The sequence below is a fragment of the Chrysochloris asiatica genome, unplaced genomic scaffold (genome assembly GCF_000296735.1).
Source record: "Chrysochloris asiatica unplaced genomic scaffold, ChrAsi1.0 scaffold00188, whole genome shotgun sequence".
Classification (NCBI taxonomy): Eukaryota; Metazoa; Chordata; class Mammalia; order Afrosoricida; family Chrysochloridae; genus Chrysochloris; species Chrysochloris asiatica.
The window spans coordinates 6,043,553-6,060,036 of record NW_006408706.1 but is presented as its reverse complement, the minus strand read 5'-3'; the positions used below and the strand labels follow the sequence as shown (position 1 = coordinate 6,060,036).

General features: G+C 35.5%; 1 protein-coding gene across 1 annotated transcript in view; it reads left to right on the top strand.

The window, feature by feature from the left end:
• NDST4 (N-deacetylase/N-sulfotransferase (heparan glucosaminyl) 4) overlaps positions 1-16,484 on the top strand; it is a 600,446-nt gene that overhangs the window by 45,457 nt on the left and 538,505 nt on the right. Inside the window, exon 2 of the mRNA XM_006872252.1 lies at positions 12,761-13,977. Within this exon, the coding sequence (XP_006872314.1) occupies positions 13,000-13,977 (978 nt within the window). The 5' untranslated portion in view covers positions 12,761-12,999. The remainder of the gene's footprint in view (positions 1-12,760; positions 13,978-16,484) is intronic.

Sequence of the window (16,484 nt, the reverse complement as noted above, 5' to 3'; positions counted from 1 at the left end):
AAGGAATAGCCAGAAATATTACCATAGAAATCTTGCAAGTCTATCTTCTACTATAACTGATTGGAATACCTAATTGGGGCTACAATGTGCCCAGTGAAGGAGTCTTCCTGAGGAGCCTCCGCATTGCATAAGACCATAGGTAAAATCCTGAACAGCATCCAGAATCTTCTGAGATGGGAAATTTCCACTTGAAACGACAAGCAAACCAACCTGGAGTGGCTAGAAGAACAGAAGATAGTTCTTGAAAAGAAAGACCCACAGGAAAAATACAAAAAAAATAACTAATGGCAGTCTGACTGATTACTACAAGAACAAGCAGGCTGCTTGCCCAGGAGACATCAAGACACATGGGTGGATCCCCTCAGGGTAAACCCCCTTCTAAGAGTAAGACTCAATGGGAATACAAGAGCAGACATGCGCTCTGATTGGTAACCACGTTTGTCACCAATAAGGAAAAGTGACAGAAAAACAGCAATGAAGCTGTGAGCTAAGCCCTACAATGTTCAATAGTCTCCTGTGAGCCCAGGTGGAGACCTGGTTGGCCAGCAATGTGGAAAGACCTGGGGACTCTTGGTCCCAGAGTCAGTAACAAAGACACAAAGGACTAGAGTGGAGAGCGAAGCATACAGCTGATAAGAAGAGAGGACATGTAAATAAGAACACCCCACTTGCAGATAATACCCACTTGACCTGGCTTCAATGACTGGATGATCAGAACTCACCTAGAATATGAAAGAAGAGGAAAAAAAGAGTAATCTGACACAATTTGATGACCTTGACCTATACCTATGGATGCAGTAGCTCAAAAGACGGAATAAATCTTTACAGCAAGGATCATTCCCACCCTCTCCGTACACAGAGTAGATAGGGATGGACAACTGGGTCATTGGCTACACAAAAGAAGTGACTGGCTTATAAGCTTTCAAGAGGGAGCCTAGATCCAGAGGGCACAGAGGAAGGTAGAATCACCACTGAGTAGTATCCAATCTATCTGGGCAGGGTTGATGAAAAGAGATGGGCATAGGTCTCTTGTGGTACTATAGTGAATATTTGTTATCAGGAATGACTGTGAGGGTTGGAAATGTAAAGGTAGATGTTTTGTAGCAAAAAGAGGTGAGTGATTGACTTTTCAGCCTAGGAGTAGAGGTCCCTGGGACCATCAAGGGAGAAGAACAGAGTAAGAGACCTTACCCAGATAAACAGTGACTCCAGAGATGGAGGCAGAGATGATGACATGGAGAGATAGAGCTGCTGGGGACACTAGACCCAGAGAGGGAGAGGGGCTGTGTGCCGATGACCAGGAGGCAGGCTTACAGGGTATATATACCCTTTGGTTGATTGATGTTGCATGGAGGGGATTGTAACCATGGCAATGAAACGCTATATGATAGGATGAATGTAAAGCTAATGTTCTCCCATGTAAATGATCACATAATTCACAATAAAACATAAAAAAAAAAAAAAAGTATGTGACTGTTGTTTTTACTCAGCTACTAACAGATATCTATGCCCAGTTTTTACAAAGTTCTCAGAAGAGGTACAGTCATCAGGGAAAACTGGCTTTAGAAAGAAGACTTTTGGATGGTGTCAGGAAAAAAATAAGCAAATTGAGAATTTGACAGGTTTGCAATGTGTTAAAGTTATGAAACAGTGCTGGTAGTAAGCTCTGTTGTGTGCAAGATGTTGAGGGATTTCATTCTTCAACATTTATACAAGATGGGGGAGTTAGACAGTAGGGTTGCTAGATTTTGAAATATATTGATGTTTTCAAAACAATGTCAAGTCAAGGTGAATAATTAACCAAAAATAAGAAAAAAACCCAATAGATTTAGCAGACTTCCTAATCGTATTTCCCTTTTATTATAAATAATCTTGTCATTTAAATAAAAATGTAGCATAAAAACTATTTAGCGTAATCACAATTAAATATGAAAAAGCAAATTCCATATAGAGACAGGATTAGATGAAAGCACATCAGGGAGATTTTTTAAAATCAATTGTGATTTTTTTTTTCTAGGTTTGAAAGTTTCTCAGATGCTTTCATAGAAATAAACATCTATATATTTTGTTAATAAAGATTAGCAGGGTGAGTTTTTAAATTTATTTTTCAGATCACTACTATAGGTAGGACAATTATATAGGAAAAGAACCTGCTCTGGATATTAATTTGTTAATAAGATTATATCTAAATAAGAAATCAAACTGTGACATTGTATTTCTCCATTTCTTTTTTAGGCTCCATACAAATTGTTCATGTAAAGTATAAAGAAAAGGGAGCTAGGAAATAGAATCATTGTTATATAGATTGACTGCTAAATAACTGTTGTTTACGTTGTTGTTTTTATTAAGTGCCATCGAGTCAGTTCCGACCCATAGCAACCCTGTGTAGGGTTTCCTAGGAGCAGCTGGTGAGCTCAAACCACTGACCAAGAGGTTCAAACCAACTTTGCAGTCATGCGCATTAACCCACAGCGCCACACCAGGACCTTGTTGTTTGCATTAAGTCGTTTAAATCAATAACTTCAAAAACAGTCTTTGTTAAGATGGGAAAAAAAGACTTGATAAATATGTGAGTGAAATAGTAAACATGAGAGGAAATGTAAAATAGATGAAAACAAAGGAGCCATGAAGTTTTGAAAGTGAAATGTCATACTGTTGAACTTGCAAGTACCTGGGAGATGGTTGTTGTTGTTAAGTGCTGTTAATTCAGTTACTACTTATAGCTACCCTGTATAGGATTTGTAAGGAGGGGCTGGTGGGTTTGAACCTCTGACCTTGAGGTTAGCAGTCCAATGCCTTATCCCACAGTGCCACACCAGGATAGTAAGCTCTTCATAAAGTTTAGCATGAGTATATTGATTTGTTGAATAGGTGTTGGATGAATGCCTTTGCTTGTTACAAGAGGGAGAAAATTGGAGCATATCCAAGGTTAAACACAGTTTTAGATAGTGTGTCTGCTTTCAGTTTGATTCTGAATATTCAGTATGAATATTATCCCATAATCTATACAAAAGTGAGACAGATGCCACAGATCTATTCCAAAGCCATCCCAAAGTCCTATGGGAATTACCTGACTTTCAGAACTCTTAGGGCAGGACAAACATTCCAAAGTTATTTAATCTTATTTAGTTCTGGCCCATACATTCTGGAGATATTGTTATTTTAATAGTGTTAATGGCAATATTTGACAATGAAGTAGTAAATAAAAGAAATACAGAAATATAAGTAATAATTATTCTTTTAGAACTCAAAGCTTGACCCCTGATAACATTTCTGTTACTGTATTTAGAAATCTTACATTACAAAGCCATACAAATATACATATAGTATTTTATTTTATACTTTTTATATTTTAATAGAAAATATAAATGCATATATATTTAAGGTTTTAGAGAATAAAAATGGATTTGTTCTTTGTAAAAAATGTTGTTCCTCTGCTTTAGAAAACAAGACCTAGGAAAATGGTAAATAGTACTATAAACATCTCCAGGAAGTGGTGATAAAAGAAATTGTCTGACATTTACTCTTCTGTTTACTGGGATGCCTTCATAATCTTTTGAAGTGTGAATATAGCTGATAGCTCAAAGCTACGTACATAGTAAAATATCATGTTACAATATAATATTGTGGTAGTAATGTTATCATTATGCTTGAAATGACACTTTAAGGAGTTTGTACTGGTAAAAAATATGTAGTTTGGGGACTAGTACACATTTATATTATGCCACTGAAATCAAGAATATATGAAACGTATAACTATAAGATGAAAATCAACTGGTTATTTATAAGGGTAGAAAAGATCATTTTTGCAGACGATCATTAAGTAAGGATATAATTTTTATTTTGATTAAATACAAGAATTGTTCATTGTTTTTTACCTTTGCACTGGAAAATTGTTGTAATATATATAGGTATCGTTTCTGCCTCAAATAATATCACCATATGTTATGTCCTGTAAGCTGAAAGGAGCCTCCAAGGAACCAAATCTTATAATAACAACCTATTCCTTGTATCTCCTTTAGGAAATAATGGAAACTTCAGAAGCCACTCATAATCATAGGAGCCTGCCTTTATCCTTAGCTAAAATAACTGAGATATTTATAATGGTCTTAACACCAGGTTAAAAACATTTGAATTAGCTGTGCTTTTTTAAGTAATATTTTTCCCAACACTTTGACCATAACAGAAAAAAAGTAATCTTACATGAAGACAAAGACACAGAAACAAACACATACACAAGTAACTAAATGAAACACATTTCAGAAAGCACTACTTAACCTTACTTTGATATTTCTGTACTGGTCAAGTTAATTTTGTTTATGTGGCAGCGATATATAATTTGAAAATTCCTGCATCTTTCTTGAAAGATGGTTATATATTTTGGAATTCATCCCAAGAGAGTGCTAATGTTTTTGATTTATGTGAACAAATGGCAAAATGCTTATACAATATAATTATTAATTAAAGAAAAAGCACTACTTGTTAATATGAAATGTGAGATAATTCTTTATATGATTCCTAAAAGCCAACAAAAAAACTTTTATAGAAACAAAGTGGTTCTCTTACCCCCCTTGTTCATTATGAGAATTAGACAAAGCTAATCTATTTATTAGGAGTACTGGTGTGGCACTGTGAGCTACTGTGTCAAACTGCAAAGTCCTTTGAACTGCAAAGTCAGTGCTTCAAGCTCACCAGCTGCTCCTTGAAAACTCTATACAGGGTTGCTATGGGTTGGAATTAACTCGACAGCAATTAACAACAACTACAATCTATTTATTGCCAAGTCTTATGTTATCCCAACATAAAACACAGCTTATTCTGAACTGATCCAATTTATCTCTGTAAGTTGCTACATTTTTAGTAGTCATTTCTAACCTGAATTTCTGAATTTTTGAACTTGAAAAATTCCTGTAATAGATATTAAGTTATTTAATTACACTAAAAAATGTTTAGCTTCATCTAACTTAGTCCTTGGTTCTTCTCACTATTGCAACACAGAAGTCTACACTCACACATTATAGAAGTATAATCACAGTACCTTTCTTAAGTTCTCTAAATCTTAATGTCTATATTTACATAATAGAGTAATAATAACTATACAAAACAATGGTTAACTTAACAGGATGACTAATAATTACTAACAAGCACAGTGCCAGGCAAGGAGTAGGCACTTATTAAGCATGATTGTTGTTAAGTGCCACTGAGTTAGTTCCGACCCGTAGCAACCCTGTATAAAGTTTCTGAGGAGCAGCTGGTGAGCTTGAACAACCGACCTTGCAGTTCAAATGGCTTTTGCAGTCTGGTACATTAACCCACAGTGCCACACCAGGACTCCACTAGGCACTAATAAATATTATTTTTGTTTTGTTTTTTTTTTTTTTTTTTCAAATTAGTCAAACTTTAGTGAACCACTTTGATAGTTTCCATATCTCATTAGATCATCAGCAAGAAAGAAGCAATCATGTATACAATTATATTCCATAGATGCTACATTTTTCTGAATTTATTTTTTTGTTTGTTTACTAATTGCTTTGCTGCTAGCAGAGATTACAAGAACAATTTACAGTGATTGAGAACACTTTTCAAATGGATATGGTAAACTATATTTTAGAGAATCTATAGGCACATTTTGAAAACAAGCCATGGATCCATTTTAAAACATATACAAGGCAAAAATTTCTTCACATTATCTCCTTTTCAAAGAGATAGACGATGCTGGTAATCATTTATTCCATTTCCAGTGAGGTGATGAACCCCATTGGGAAGAGGAAAAGGCAAAGAAATGCAAAATAGCATGAGAACAATTAAAGGAAATACCTATAAAAGGCCTCCTTTGCTCTCCCAAACTGCATGTGGGCCATGCAGCACACATTTTGGGAGATGGTATCACAACAAATAATGAGTAGGTCTCCCTTTCCAAATTTCTAACAATGGACATCTTTTTCTCTCTCTCAAAGTTTTAGAGTTTATTAGGAAAGTTAACAGGTTATAATCCAGTATAAAAAATTACTCAGAGCATAGTTCGTCAGTCAAGACCATCTTTCCTCTGCCATGCTCACAGATAGATTGGCCTCTGTGTCTCTTGGCCCCAAGCCTGGCCTCTGCCCTGTTAACAGCAATGTTGCAAAGCTCTTTTGTTATTATTTACAGCATCAATTCGGTTCTGAGTCACAGCCACACTGCATAGGGTTTCCAAGGAGCAACTGGCAAGCTAGAGCTTCCAATCTTGTGGTTTGCAGTCCCAGTTTATCCCACAGCTCCACAACAGGAGTCCTGAAACTCTTTCAGGGCTACTAATAAATGACCATATGGAATACTACTCCACCAAAAACCTCTGCCTGCATTCACTCAGACTGTAGTTCTACTATTCAGCAAGCCTAGCTTCCCAAATTAAGTGTGTTGAGACATCCCACTCCGCAAGCAATTCTGCCTAGTCACTCTGTTTTATTTGCTTCATGGCTGTGAAGCAAAGACATAGCTGAGAACCTTGGGATCATAAAATCAACAATAGACTTTTTAGGACATGTGGAAGGTAGTTTGAGAAGATTTGGGATCAAATCCCATTTAACCTATTTCATATTCTGGCTAAGGAAAGAGCTGTTTTTCACAGATTCAACTTAGTTATCTGTCTATTTTACCATTCTTCTATAATAAAAGACAAAAATCACCATGTTATGTAGAAAAGAGAACAAAAGTAAAGTTCTCATTATATGTTTATTTGTTGCTGACTGGTATCTGGGTTCTCCCTGATACTTGCACTCTAGTTTGAGGTTTTAAAGAAAATGGAAGAAGTGAGGAGCTACAAGAGCTGAACAGAAAAATGTAAAGGTCAGCTCCAGAAGACAAAGTCAAATATTATAACAAAATGTGAGAAGACTTGGAGTTACAAAACCAAAAGGGAAGAAGATGCTCAGCATTTCTAAAGCTGAAGGAACTAAAGAAAAAAATCCAGCTTCAACTTGAAATATTGAAGGATTCTATGGGCAAAATGGAATGGCAACATGCAACATCAATGTTCTCAAATGTAGCAATGATTGTGAGGTTAGCCCATGACTGGGCAATGTTCCGTTCTGTTGTACATAGGGTCACTATGAGTCAGTACTGATGTGATGGCACCTAATATCAACAATTGGGCAAAATATTGTATGATGCATAAAGCATCAAAAGTTACAAAGTCACAATACCAAAAGTAAATGGCAAATGTTTAACCACTTGGAGAGGTAACATACAACCAAGAGCCATTGATCTTGAAAGAAGAAGTTCAAGGTGTGTTGATATCACTGGCAAAGAGCAAGGAACCAGGAATTGAATGAATACAAATTAAAATCTTTCAACAGAGTGAGGTGGCACTGTAAGACCTGGGGACTTTTAAGTCCAGTGACAAGGAGATAACCAAGGAGGTCTAAAGCTAATAGTAAAGTGTCCAGTTGATATGAAGTGAGGGAGTTGCACAAGAATGCCCAAACTTGCAGCTACTACACATTTGACTTAGCTTAGAACTTTTGATGATCAGAACTTGACTAGAGGACGATAAAGAAATTTGATAAAGGAAGCAAATATAAATTGCTGTAATTGAAAGAACTTGACCTATATTTATGGACGTTGTTGTTAGGTGCTGACGAGTTGGTAATGACTCATAATGACCCTATGTACAACAGAACGAAACACTGCCCGGTCCTGGGCCAACCTCACAACTTGAGCCCATTGATGCTGCCACTTTGCCAATCCATCTCGCTGGGGGGTCTTCCTCTTTTTCTGTGACCCTCCACCTTACCAAACATGATATCCTTCTCCAGAGATTGGTCTGCTACTGCACATATTTACAGCCTCTGGTAGCGTAGTGGTTACGAATCGGGCTGCGAATCTTTAAGGTCAGCGGTTCGAAACTACCAGCTGCTCCGCGGGAGAAAATCTCTACTCCCGTAAAGATTTACACCCTCGGAAACCCTGTACAGGGTCGCTATGGGTCAGAACTGACTCAACGGCACTTAACAACAACATGGTAGTTCAAGTTCACTAGCCAATCCTTGGAAACCCTATACAGGGTTGCTATGGGTTAGAACAGACTCGAAGACACTTAACAAGAACAAATTATCAACTATCCTTAAATGAATATCTGTATATCTTCATTACTCATTTATCAAACTTGTTTCATTTGATCTTTCCAATATTCTTATATTGTTGTCCCACACCCCACTTACATTTCCTTTCTCTTTTTTGTTTTGTTTTGTTTAAACTATTAGGTGGTAGTGTAGTGGTTATGAATCGGGCTGCTAACCTCAAGGTCGGCAGTTCGAAACTACCAGCTGTTCGATGGGAGAAAGATGAGGCTTTCTGCTTCTGTAGAGATTTATGGCCTCGGAAACCCTATGCAGGGTCACTATGAGGCGGAACCGACTCCACGGTACTTAACAATAACAAAAACAAGATATTCAATCAAATCACAATCTATATATTTGACCTCCCAAACAAATGTCACACCATTTGTTATCTCAGGCTTAAGGCTTAAGGCACAGTAGGGTGTAAATAAAGATTTAATTTTTGTTGGATTTTTTTGTTTTTGTTTTTGTTTTTGTTGTTAAGAGCCTTAGAGTCCACTCTGACTCATAGCGATCTTGTATAGGGTTTCTGAGGAGTGGCTAGTGAATTTGAACTGCCACTCTTGCAGTTCAAACAACCTTAAGGTCAAGAGATTATCCTATAGCACCACATAAATTCGAGCATTGAGTAAGACAGCAAGAATGATAACCCTTAGGTTAACACACACACACTCTACAGGGGAGGGATATGTATCTATCATTCTTGTAACACTGAACATATTAATGCTAAATAAATGTCACATTTAAATTTTATTCATTCTTTGGATTGGCATATTCTCATCCCATATGCTTCTTTTTTTTTTTTGATTGCCTGCTAGGATGAGCTATTCTAATATGCAAAAGTCACAACTCATTCTTTGTATATTCAAGAATAAGAATCATATTTTATGTCAGAATATACAAAGATTTTTCAAAGTATCAACTTTTCCAACATGTGTTTCTTTTCCAAATTCCTTTATTAAATTTGCTTTTATAACACTGAAGAAACCTTCAAAGAAAAGAGATTAAATAGATTTATGTTCCTGTGTGTTATGTGTGGTAGGAAAGCAAGACAATTCCATATTAACATAAATTGATTTTTAAATATAATTCATGATCTTAGATAAGTCTAGAAATGGATCTAATACAAGAATGGAAAGCTTCATTTAGTAAATTCCAAATATCTGTCAATATTTATGGTTTATATATTTTGCACCAAACCAAAGTCCCCACACATATTCTGCTATATTTTATTTTTTAACAAACTGAATTTGAATTTGTTAAAAGGAAACAGACTTTTGAATTACTCAAAAGATTTTGAGAACAAATAATTCCCTTAAATAAATATACTTGATTAATTGTTGTAGATGCCCTTGGATGGCAAAAAAAAAAAAACCCTAAAACCTCAATTACTAGACAAAAGATTGGCTATTCGAACGCACCCAGAATAACTTTAGAAGACATGTCTGGTGATCTGCTTCTGATAGGTCTTAAAAACCCTATGGAACACAGTTATATTCCGCACATATGGGGTTGGTAGGAGTAGAAATCAACTCAATGGCTACAAAAGAACACATTCACAACAACAGTATTAATGTGGAGTTTATAATCTTTTGAAATGAATGTGAAATCATTTGGAGACGTTTCTGAGTGATACGATGTGTTTCACAGGGTAAAAAATCGGATTTATTTAAATGTTTGGAATCTGAAAAGTGGTATTTAAAATCTTTGGAACAAATTTCAAAATTATTATATGTATAATTTTTTCAGTGTTTTTAAAATATTTGTTCAAAATCTAAGATAAAATATATGTTAATTTATTTTAGAACTTTAAAAAATAAACTACTAACTGGATACAATATTTTTTGAATGCTAAAAAATAATATGGAAGAGATAACATTTTGAAATAATAGTTTAAACTAATTCTTTTAGTAATCACCAATAAATTAACCTGAGTACTCATCACTTGGATTTCCAGAGTTTTTAAAAACATAGAAAAGAGAAACATAAATACCTACAATATGATGAACTATTATAAAACATGCTAACTCAATACTGTATGATAAGGTATATGAACTATGTACATCTTAAAAATATGTATGTATCACAGATTGAGAGCATGAGCTATTTTAAATGTTTTCCTAAGGACACTAATTTAGAAAACTGGGTAATAGAAAATTCTGAAAGTAATCAACTACCTTGGGGGAGAGTGAAGAATATTTATATAGACAGGAATTCAATAAAAAACATGTAATCATCTATATAAACAAAGAAATCTAAGAATAATTGTGGCAAATTAGATAGATAGATGAAGCAGGTTAAGGTTTTTTTGTTTTTTGTTTTTAATGCTGTCTACAATCTTTATGTTTTTCATTCACAGAAAGTGATTTGCTGTTGTTACGTACCATTGACTCAATTCTGACTCAGCCACCCCATATGGGGTTTCTGAGGAGCAGTTGGTGGGTTTGAACTGCCAACCTTGTAGTACACAGGTCAGTGCTGGTCCTACAGTGCTACACCAGGAATCCAAGAAGATGATAGGCACAAGAAAATTTTATTGCTGGATAAAAACTAACAATGAAAAGTTCAAATTTAATTTTGGTTCCAGTAGTAGGTCACATTTAGGAATGCACTCAGAAAAGTACACCAATGATTCTCTTTCCATCTAGTTTTCTTAGCCTCTACATCATCAAAGAGATATGAGGGTGTTTGTTCCCATTTTGGTACTTCTTCCATACACTTTCTTTAACTTTCCCTTCAGGGGGGAGAAGGGAATATCTTGGCTGTTTGGATTTGTAAACTAAAGAAGATGAGTGAATCCATGTGTTCTAAGCAAAAGATATGTAATTACAGGGAACAACATGTAAATCCTATAAGCTAATGATAAAACCATACCTTCAGTTTAGTACTAAGATATCTAAACGCACCTCATTTCCATTAATCCAGTTGTTTTTGTTGTTATGTGCCATCAAGTTGGTACCGACTCATAGCAACCCTATGCACTACAGAATGAAACACTGCCGCGTCCTGGGCCAACCTCACAATTGTTGCCACGCTTGACTCCATTGATGCTGCCACTTTGCCAATCCATCTCACTAGCGGTCTTCCTATTTTTCTCTGACCCTCCACCTTACTAAATATGATATCCTTCTCCAGAAACTGGTCCCTCCTGACAATATGTGAAGTATGAAAAATGAAATTTGGCTATCCTGGCTACCAAGGAGGATTCTGGCTTCGCAATGTTGTTCATAGCTTGTCATGGTAGACACAGTCAAAAATCTTCGAACATCTGCCTCTTGGTCCATGTACAGATTCCTCATGGGTGCAATTAAGTGTTCAGGAATACTCATACTTCACAATGTTGTCCATAGCTTGTCATGATCCACACAATCGAAAGCCTTTGCGTAGTCAATAAAGCACAGATAAACATCTTTCTAGTACTCTCTGCTCTCAGCCAAGATCCATTGGACATCAGCAATGATATCCCTCATTCCATGGCAGCCTCTTCTGAACTCTGGAAGTTCTCTGTCAATGTATGCTTGCAGCTGTTTCTGTATTACCTTTAGTAAAAATTTACTCACATGGGATAACAAAGATATTGTCCAATGATTTCCGCATTCTGTTGGGTCACTTCTCTTTGGAATGGGCACAAATATTGATCTCTTCCAATCAGTTGGCCAGATAGTTGTCTTCCAAATTTCTTGGCATAGATGAGTGAGTGCCTCCAGTGCCGACTCACTTTCTTGAAATATTTCAATTTTTATTCCATCAATTCCTGGTGCCTTCTTCTTTGCCAATTCCTTCAATACATTAATCCAGTAGCCATACAAATACCTGATTTCTAGATACTGTATGTTTATAATATCTGCTAGTCCTGTAGAAATATTTTTTATGATAATTAGCATTTTATTCAAAAGCTGTATTTCTTACCTCTTGTTAGGATAAGCACTGAACTGCTAAATGCAAGGTTGGTTGTACAAACTCACCAGTCACTCCTCAGACATATGAGCTGGAACTGACTTGATGGAACTTTAACAACAACAGGTTTGAAAAGTTACCTTACTTTCTGATATTTCTATATATGTATATTTGGATAGCTTACCAGCAATAAATAGTAGTCTGTATTTAATCGGACACGAAATACTATTATATATTCCAAGGAGAAAAAACTGTAAGGCAGTTATGGAGTTATGAGTGATATGAATACCTAATTGCATCTTTAAGAGTCTGTATTGCAGTCAAATCATATGCATATAGCTTTTGTTTAGCTTTATTTATGTGTAAGATAAGACTCAAAGTCTTTTCAATTAGTAAAAGCTGCACATGCAGCAAGTTATGGTGATTGTAATGAAGAATTGTTTGTAGATGCAGGTTGATGCAATCATTTCAAAGTGAGGGCAAGTTTACAAAACATTAAAGGATAAGTAGAAGTTGTGTAGAAGCTGGACATTAACAACCTAGAGGTAGCCTGTACTATAAACTTTAGGATATTCGTATATTGGCATATAAACACATTAAAATTGTCTCTGATGCTCACGTTTCTAGCATATTAACAAATATTTTGTATATATCAGCATATCATTATCTTTTACTTCCATTTATTCAAGAGTTTTTTAATCTTCTTGTATATAAATATTTGCTTGTATTTTTATCTTAATTTTTACATTTTCTCCCTTTTCCAGACAATGTTAAAAGGATTCTACAACAATATTTGGTATTGGACATATACAGAATCTCTTCAACCTTTGCCCTCCTGCTCCATTGCCTACCAGCTTTAATTTGTTTCTGATACCTGATTTGCAATGGTTACATGAACTTTCGGGGACTGGTATTTGTACCATCTCATACTCTATTAACCATGGAACTTTAAAACAAAATTTCAAAGAGTTTCCAAAGCATTGTTGTAAAAAAAAAAAAAAAAATGAATCTTGTTGTGAAGCTTCGGAGAAGTTTTCGAACATTGATTGTTCTCTTAGCTACCTTTTGCTTAGTGAGCATTGTTATTTCTGCCTATTTCCTCTACTCTGGCTACAAACAGGAAATGACACTTATTGAAACCACTGCAGAAGCAGAATGTGCTGACATGAAAATTCTACCATATCGGTCAATGGAGCTAAAAACAGTTAAACCTATTGATACATCCAAAACTGACCCTACAATCCTTCTATTTGTGGAGAGCCAATACTCACAACTTGGTCAAGATATCATCGCTATCTTGGAGTCCAGTCAATTTCAGTACCACATGGTCATTGCCCCTGGCAAGGGAGACATTCCTCCTCTTACAGATAACGGAAAAGGGAAATATACTTTAGTTATTTATGAAAATATTCTGAAGTACATCAGCATGGACTCATGGAATCGAGAGCTTTTGGAAAAATACTGTGTGGAATACAGTGTTAGTATAATTGGTTTTCATAAAGCCAATGAGAACAGCATACCAAGTACACAGTTAAAAGGCTTTCCATTAAACCTTTTCAATAATCTAGCTCTAAAGGATTGTTTTGTCAATCCTCAGTCTCCTTTGCTGCATATTACCAAAGCCCCCAAGGTTGAAAAAGGCCCTCTTCCTGGAGAAGACTGGACTATTTTCCAGTATAATCATTCAACCTACCAGCCTGTGCTTTTAAATGAATTACAGACAGAAAAATCCCTTCCATCTTTGTCCAGCAAAACACTCTATGCGACAGTTATTCAGGATCTTGGACTCCATGATGGAATTCAGCGAGTTCTTTTTGGCAACAACTTGAACTTTTGGCTACACAAGCTCATCTTCATAGATTCCATTTCCTTCTTGTCAGGGAAGAGGCTGACATTGTCCTTGGACAGGTACATCCTGGTGGACATTGATGACATCTTTGTTGGAAAGGAGGGAACAAGGATGAATGTAAAAGATGTGAAGGTAAGAAAATTTGTAAATATGACAGTCATATTTTAATAACTTTGAGGTATGGGTTTGAAATAAGTAAGTTTACGAACTCTTGAACTTAGTCTTAACACATGTCAGATGCTCCAGGGTCTATGGACAGAGCTAAAACATTCTAAAGAAATTGACCTTAAGCTCATTGCCTGGGTTTAGAATTTGCCCAGTCCAGCTAGAGCCCTATAGAAGTGAACTTCAGTAAATGTAGTTTGTAGCAGTGAGACGGATGCATTCATACAATTCTATATCTAGACTGATTTCCCTGATCTATTTTTGTTTGACAATGTTGGTTGACATGAAAGATTAAGAAGCCATCCAAAATCTCTCAACTCAAATACTGATATTACAAAAAATATAATTTTATACAATAGGTGGTACTAGACTAAACCCATTGGACTATATTATTGATTTATTATACTTTTTAAGTAACAAATTATTGTTGCTGGTAACTCATCATAGTAATAGGTATCAAATTCACTCATTTACTACTAGAAGATAGAGAAAAAATTTTTAAAAAGCAAGATATATTGGGAATAATCACTCATCTTGATTTAACATTCTCACATGATTTTTCACTTATGCCTATTCTATCCTATATGCAACTAAATTCATTCTATACATTTATAATTTAAGCAAATGAAAATAATATAACACAATTTATAATTATAAAGGAACTAAAGATTGTTAAGATAATGTCATCCTTTTCAAACTTTTATTATTAGATTTTTCATCAGTCACAAAAGACACCTGGATATCATTTCAAATGCCAATTGATTTTTTGTTTGTTTTGTTTTCCCCATATCCTAAAACATTAAGATCTGATCAAATCCAGTGAAACAAATTCAATTAATAGAAATCTTCAAAGTCCACATAGACTAGTAAATTCTATTTTTAACAAGCTATTATGTAAATTTGACCCAAATTTTTCATTTTGAAAAACAATTAAGAGTTCTCTCTCAAGTTCTGTATATTCCCTTTATTTCTTTTAAAAAAATTTTATGCTTGTACCTTTTGATTGGAGTCCTGATATGGTGCTGTGGGTTAATGTGCCAGATGGCAAAGCCATTTGAACTGCAAGGTCAGTGGTTCAAGCTCACCAGCTGCTTCTCAGAAACCCTATACATGGTCGCTATGGGTTGGAACCAACTCGACGGCTCTTAACAACAACCTTTTGATTAATAAAAATGTTATTATTTTAACTTTAAAACAATAAAGTTAAAAAGAAGTCATGTGCTTCAGTGGTTTCTATCCTAAAAAGAGAGTGTTTTCAATCAAACTTCTGTTTAACATACTATATGTGAGAGTGTTTTCAATCAAACTTCTGCTTAACATACTAAAACAGATTTCCAGTTCAAATTTAGCAATTTATTTTAAATAGAAAAAGAAAGAAATATTCATCAGTACTAATATAATAATTATAGGTAAACCACGACTTTTGGGGGGACTCCTGGTGTGGCGCTGTAGGATCAGCACTGGACTTCAAACCACAAGGTCAGAAGTTCAAACCCACCAGCTGCTCCTCAGAAACCCTATACAAGGTCATCATGAGTCGAATGGACTTGATGGCACTTAACAACAGCAACAAAGATTTTTAAGGAGCCCTGGAAGTGTAGTGGATTATGAGCTGGGCTGCTAACTGCAAGATCAGCAGTTCAAATTACCAGCTTTTCTGAAGGAGAAAGATGAGGCTTTCTGCTTCCTTAAATAGTTACAGCCTTGGAAACTCTATGTAGGATCATTATGTCAGAGTCGACTTGAAGCCACACAGTCACCACTAACCAGTGACTTAAATATTGTGATGCTGTATTGTAAGCAATAGACTTATAACTGCAAGATCAATGCTTCAGACCTAACTGTCATTCCTCAGAAATCCTATACGAGGTCGCTCTGAGTTGTAACCCACACAACAGAGTTTAACAAATTTTTAGTGTGCTTGTGGCACTATATGATAAGCACTGGACTGCTAACCACAAGGTAAGGAGTTCGAACCCCCCAGATATTCTGCAGGAGAAAACTGAGGCTTAGAATCTATGAAGAGTTGTGCTATGGGTCAGAATCACCTCCATGACATCTAACAACAACAAAAACAATGTCTTCTAAAGTAACCTAACCCCAAACAGAATCACAAAATGTAATAGAGAGCGAACCAATGTCAAAGGTAGAGAAGGATCACAAACATTGTGTGTTCATATGTTAATATAGATATGTATTAGTGTGTTTGTTTGTGTATAAATATCCATATATATGTGTGTGTAAAACTTTGACTGAAAGGGAAAAAGCACAAGAAGACCAATTCTCAATGGTTATCCATCAAAAAACTTATGAATAGCAGTGGAACATTTTCTGATATAGTGCCAGAAGATGACTCTTTCAGGTTGGAGGGCACTCAAAATATGATTTGGGAAGAATTGCCTACTCAAAGTACAGTTGACCTTAATGAAGTGGATGGAGCAAAGCTTTGAGGATGAGCTATAATGCAAAATTAG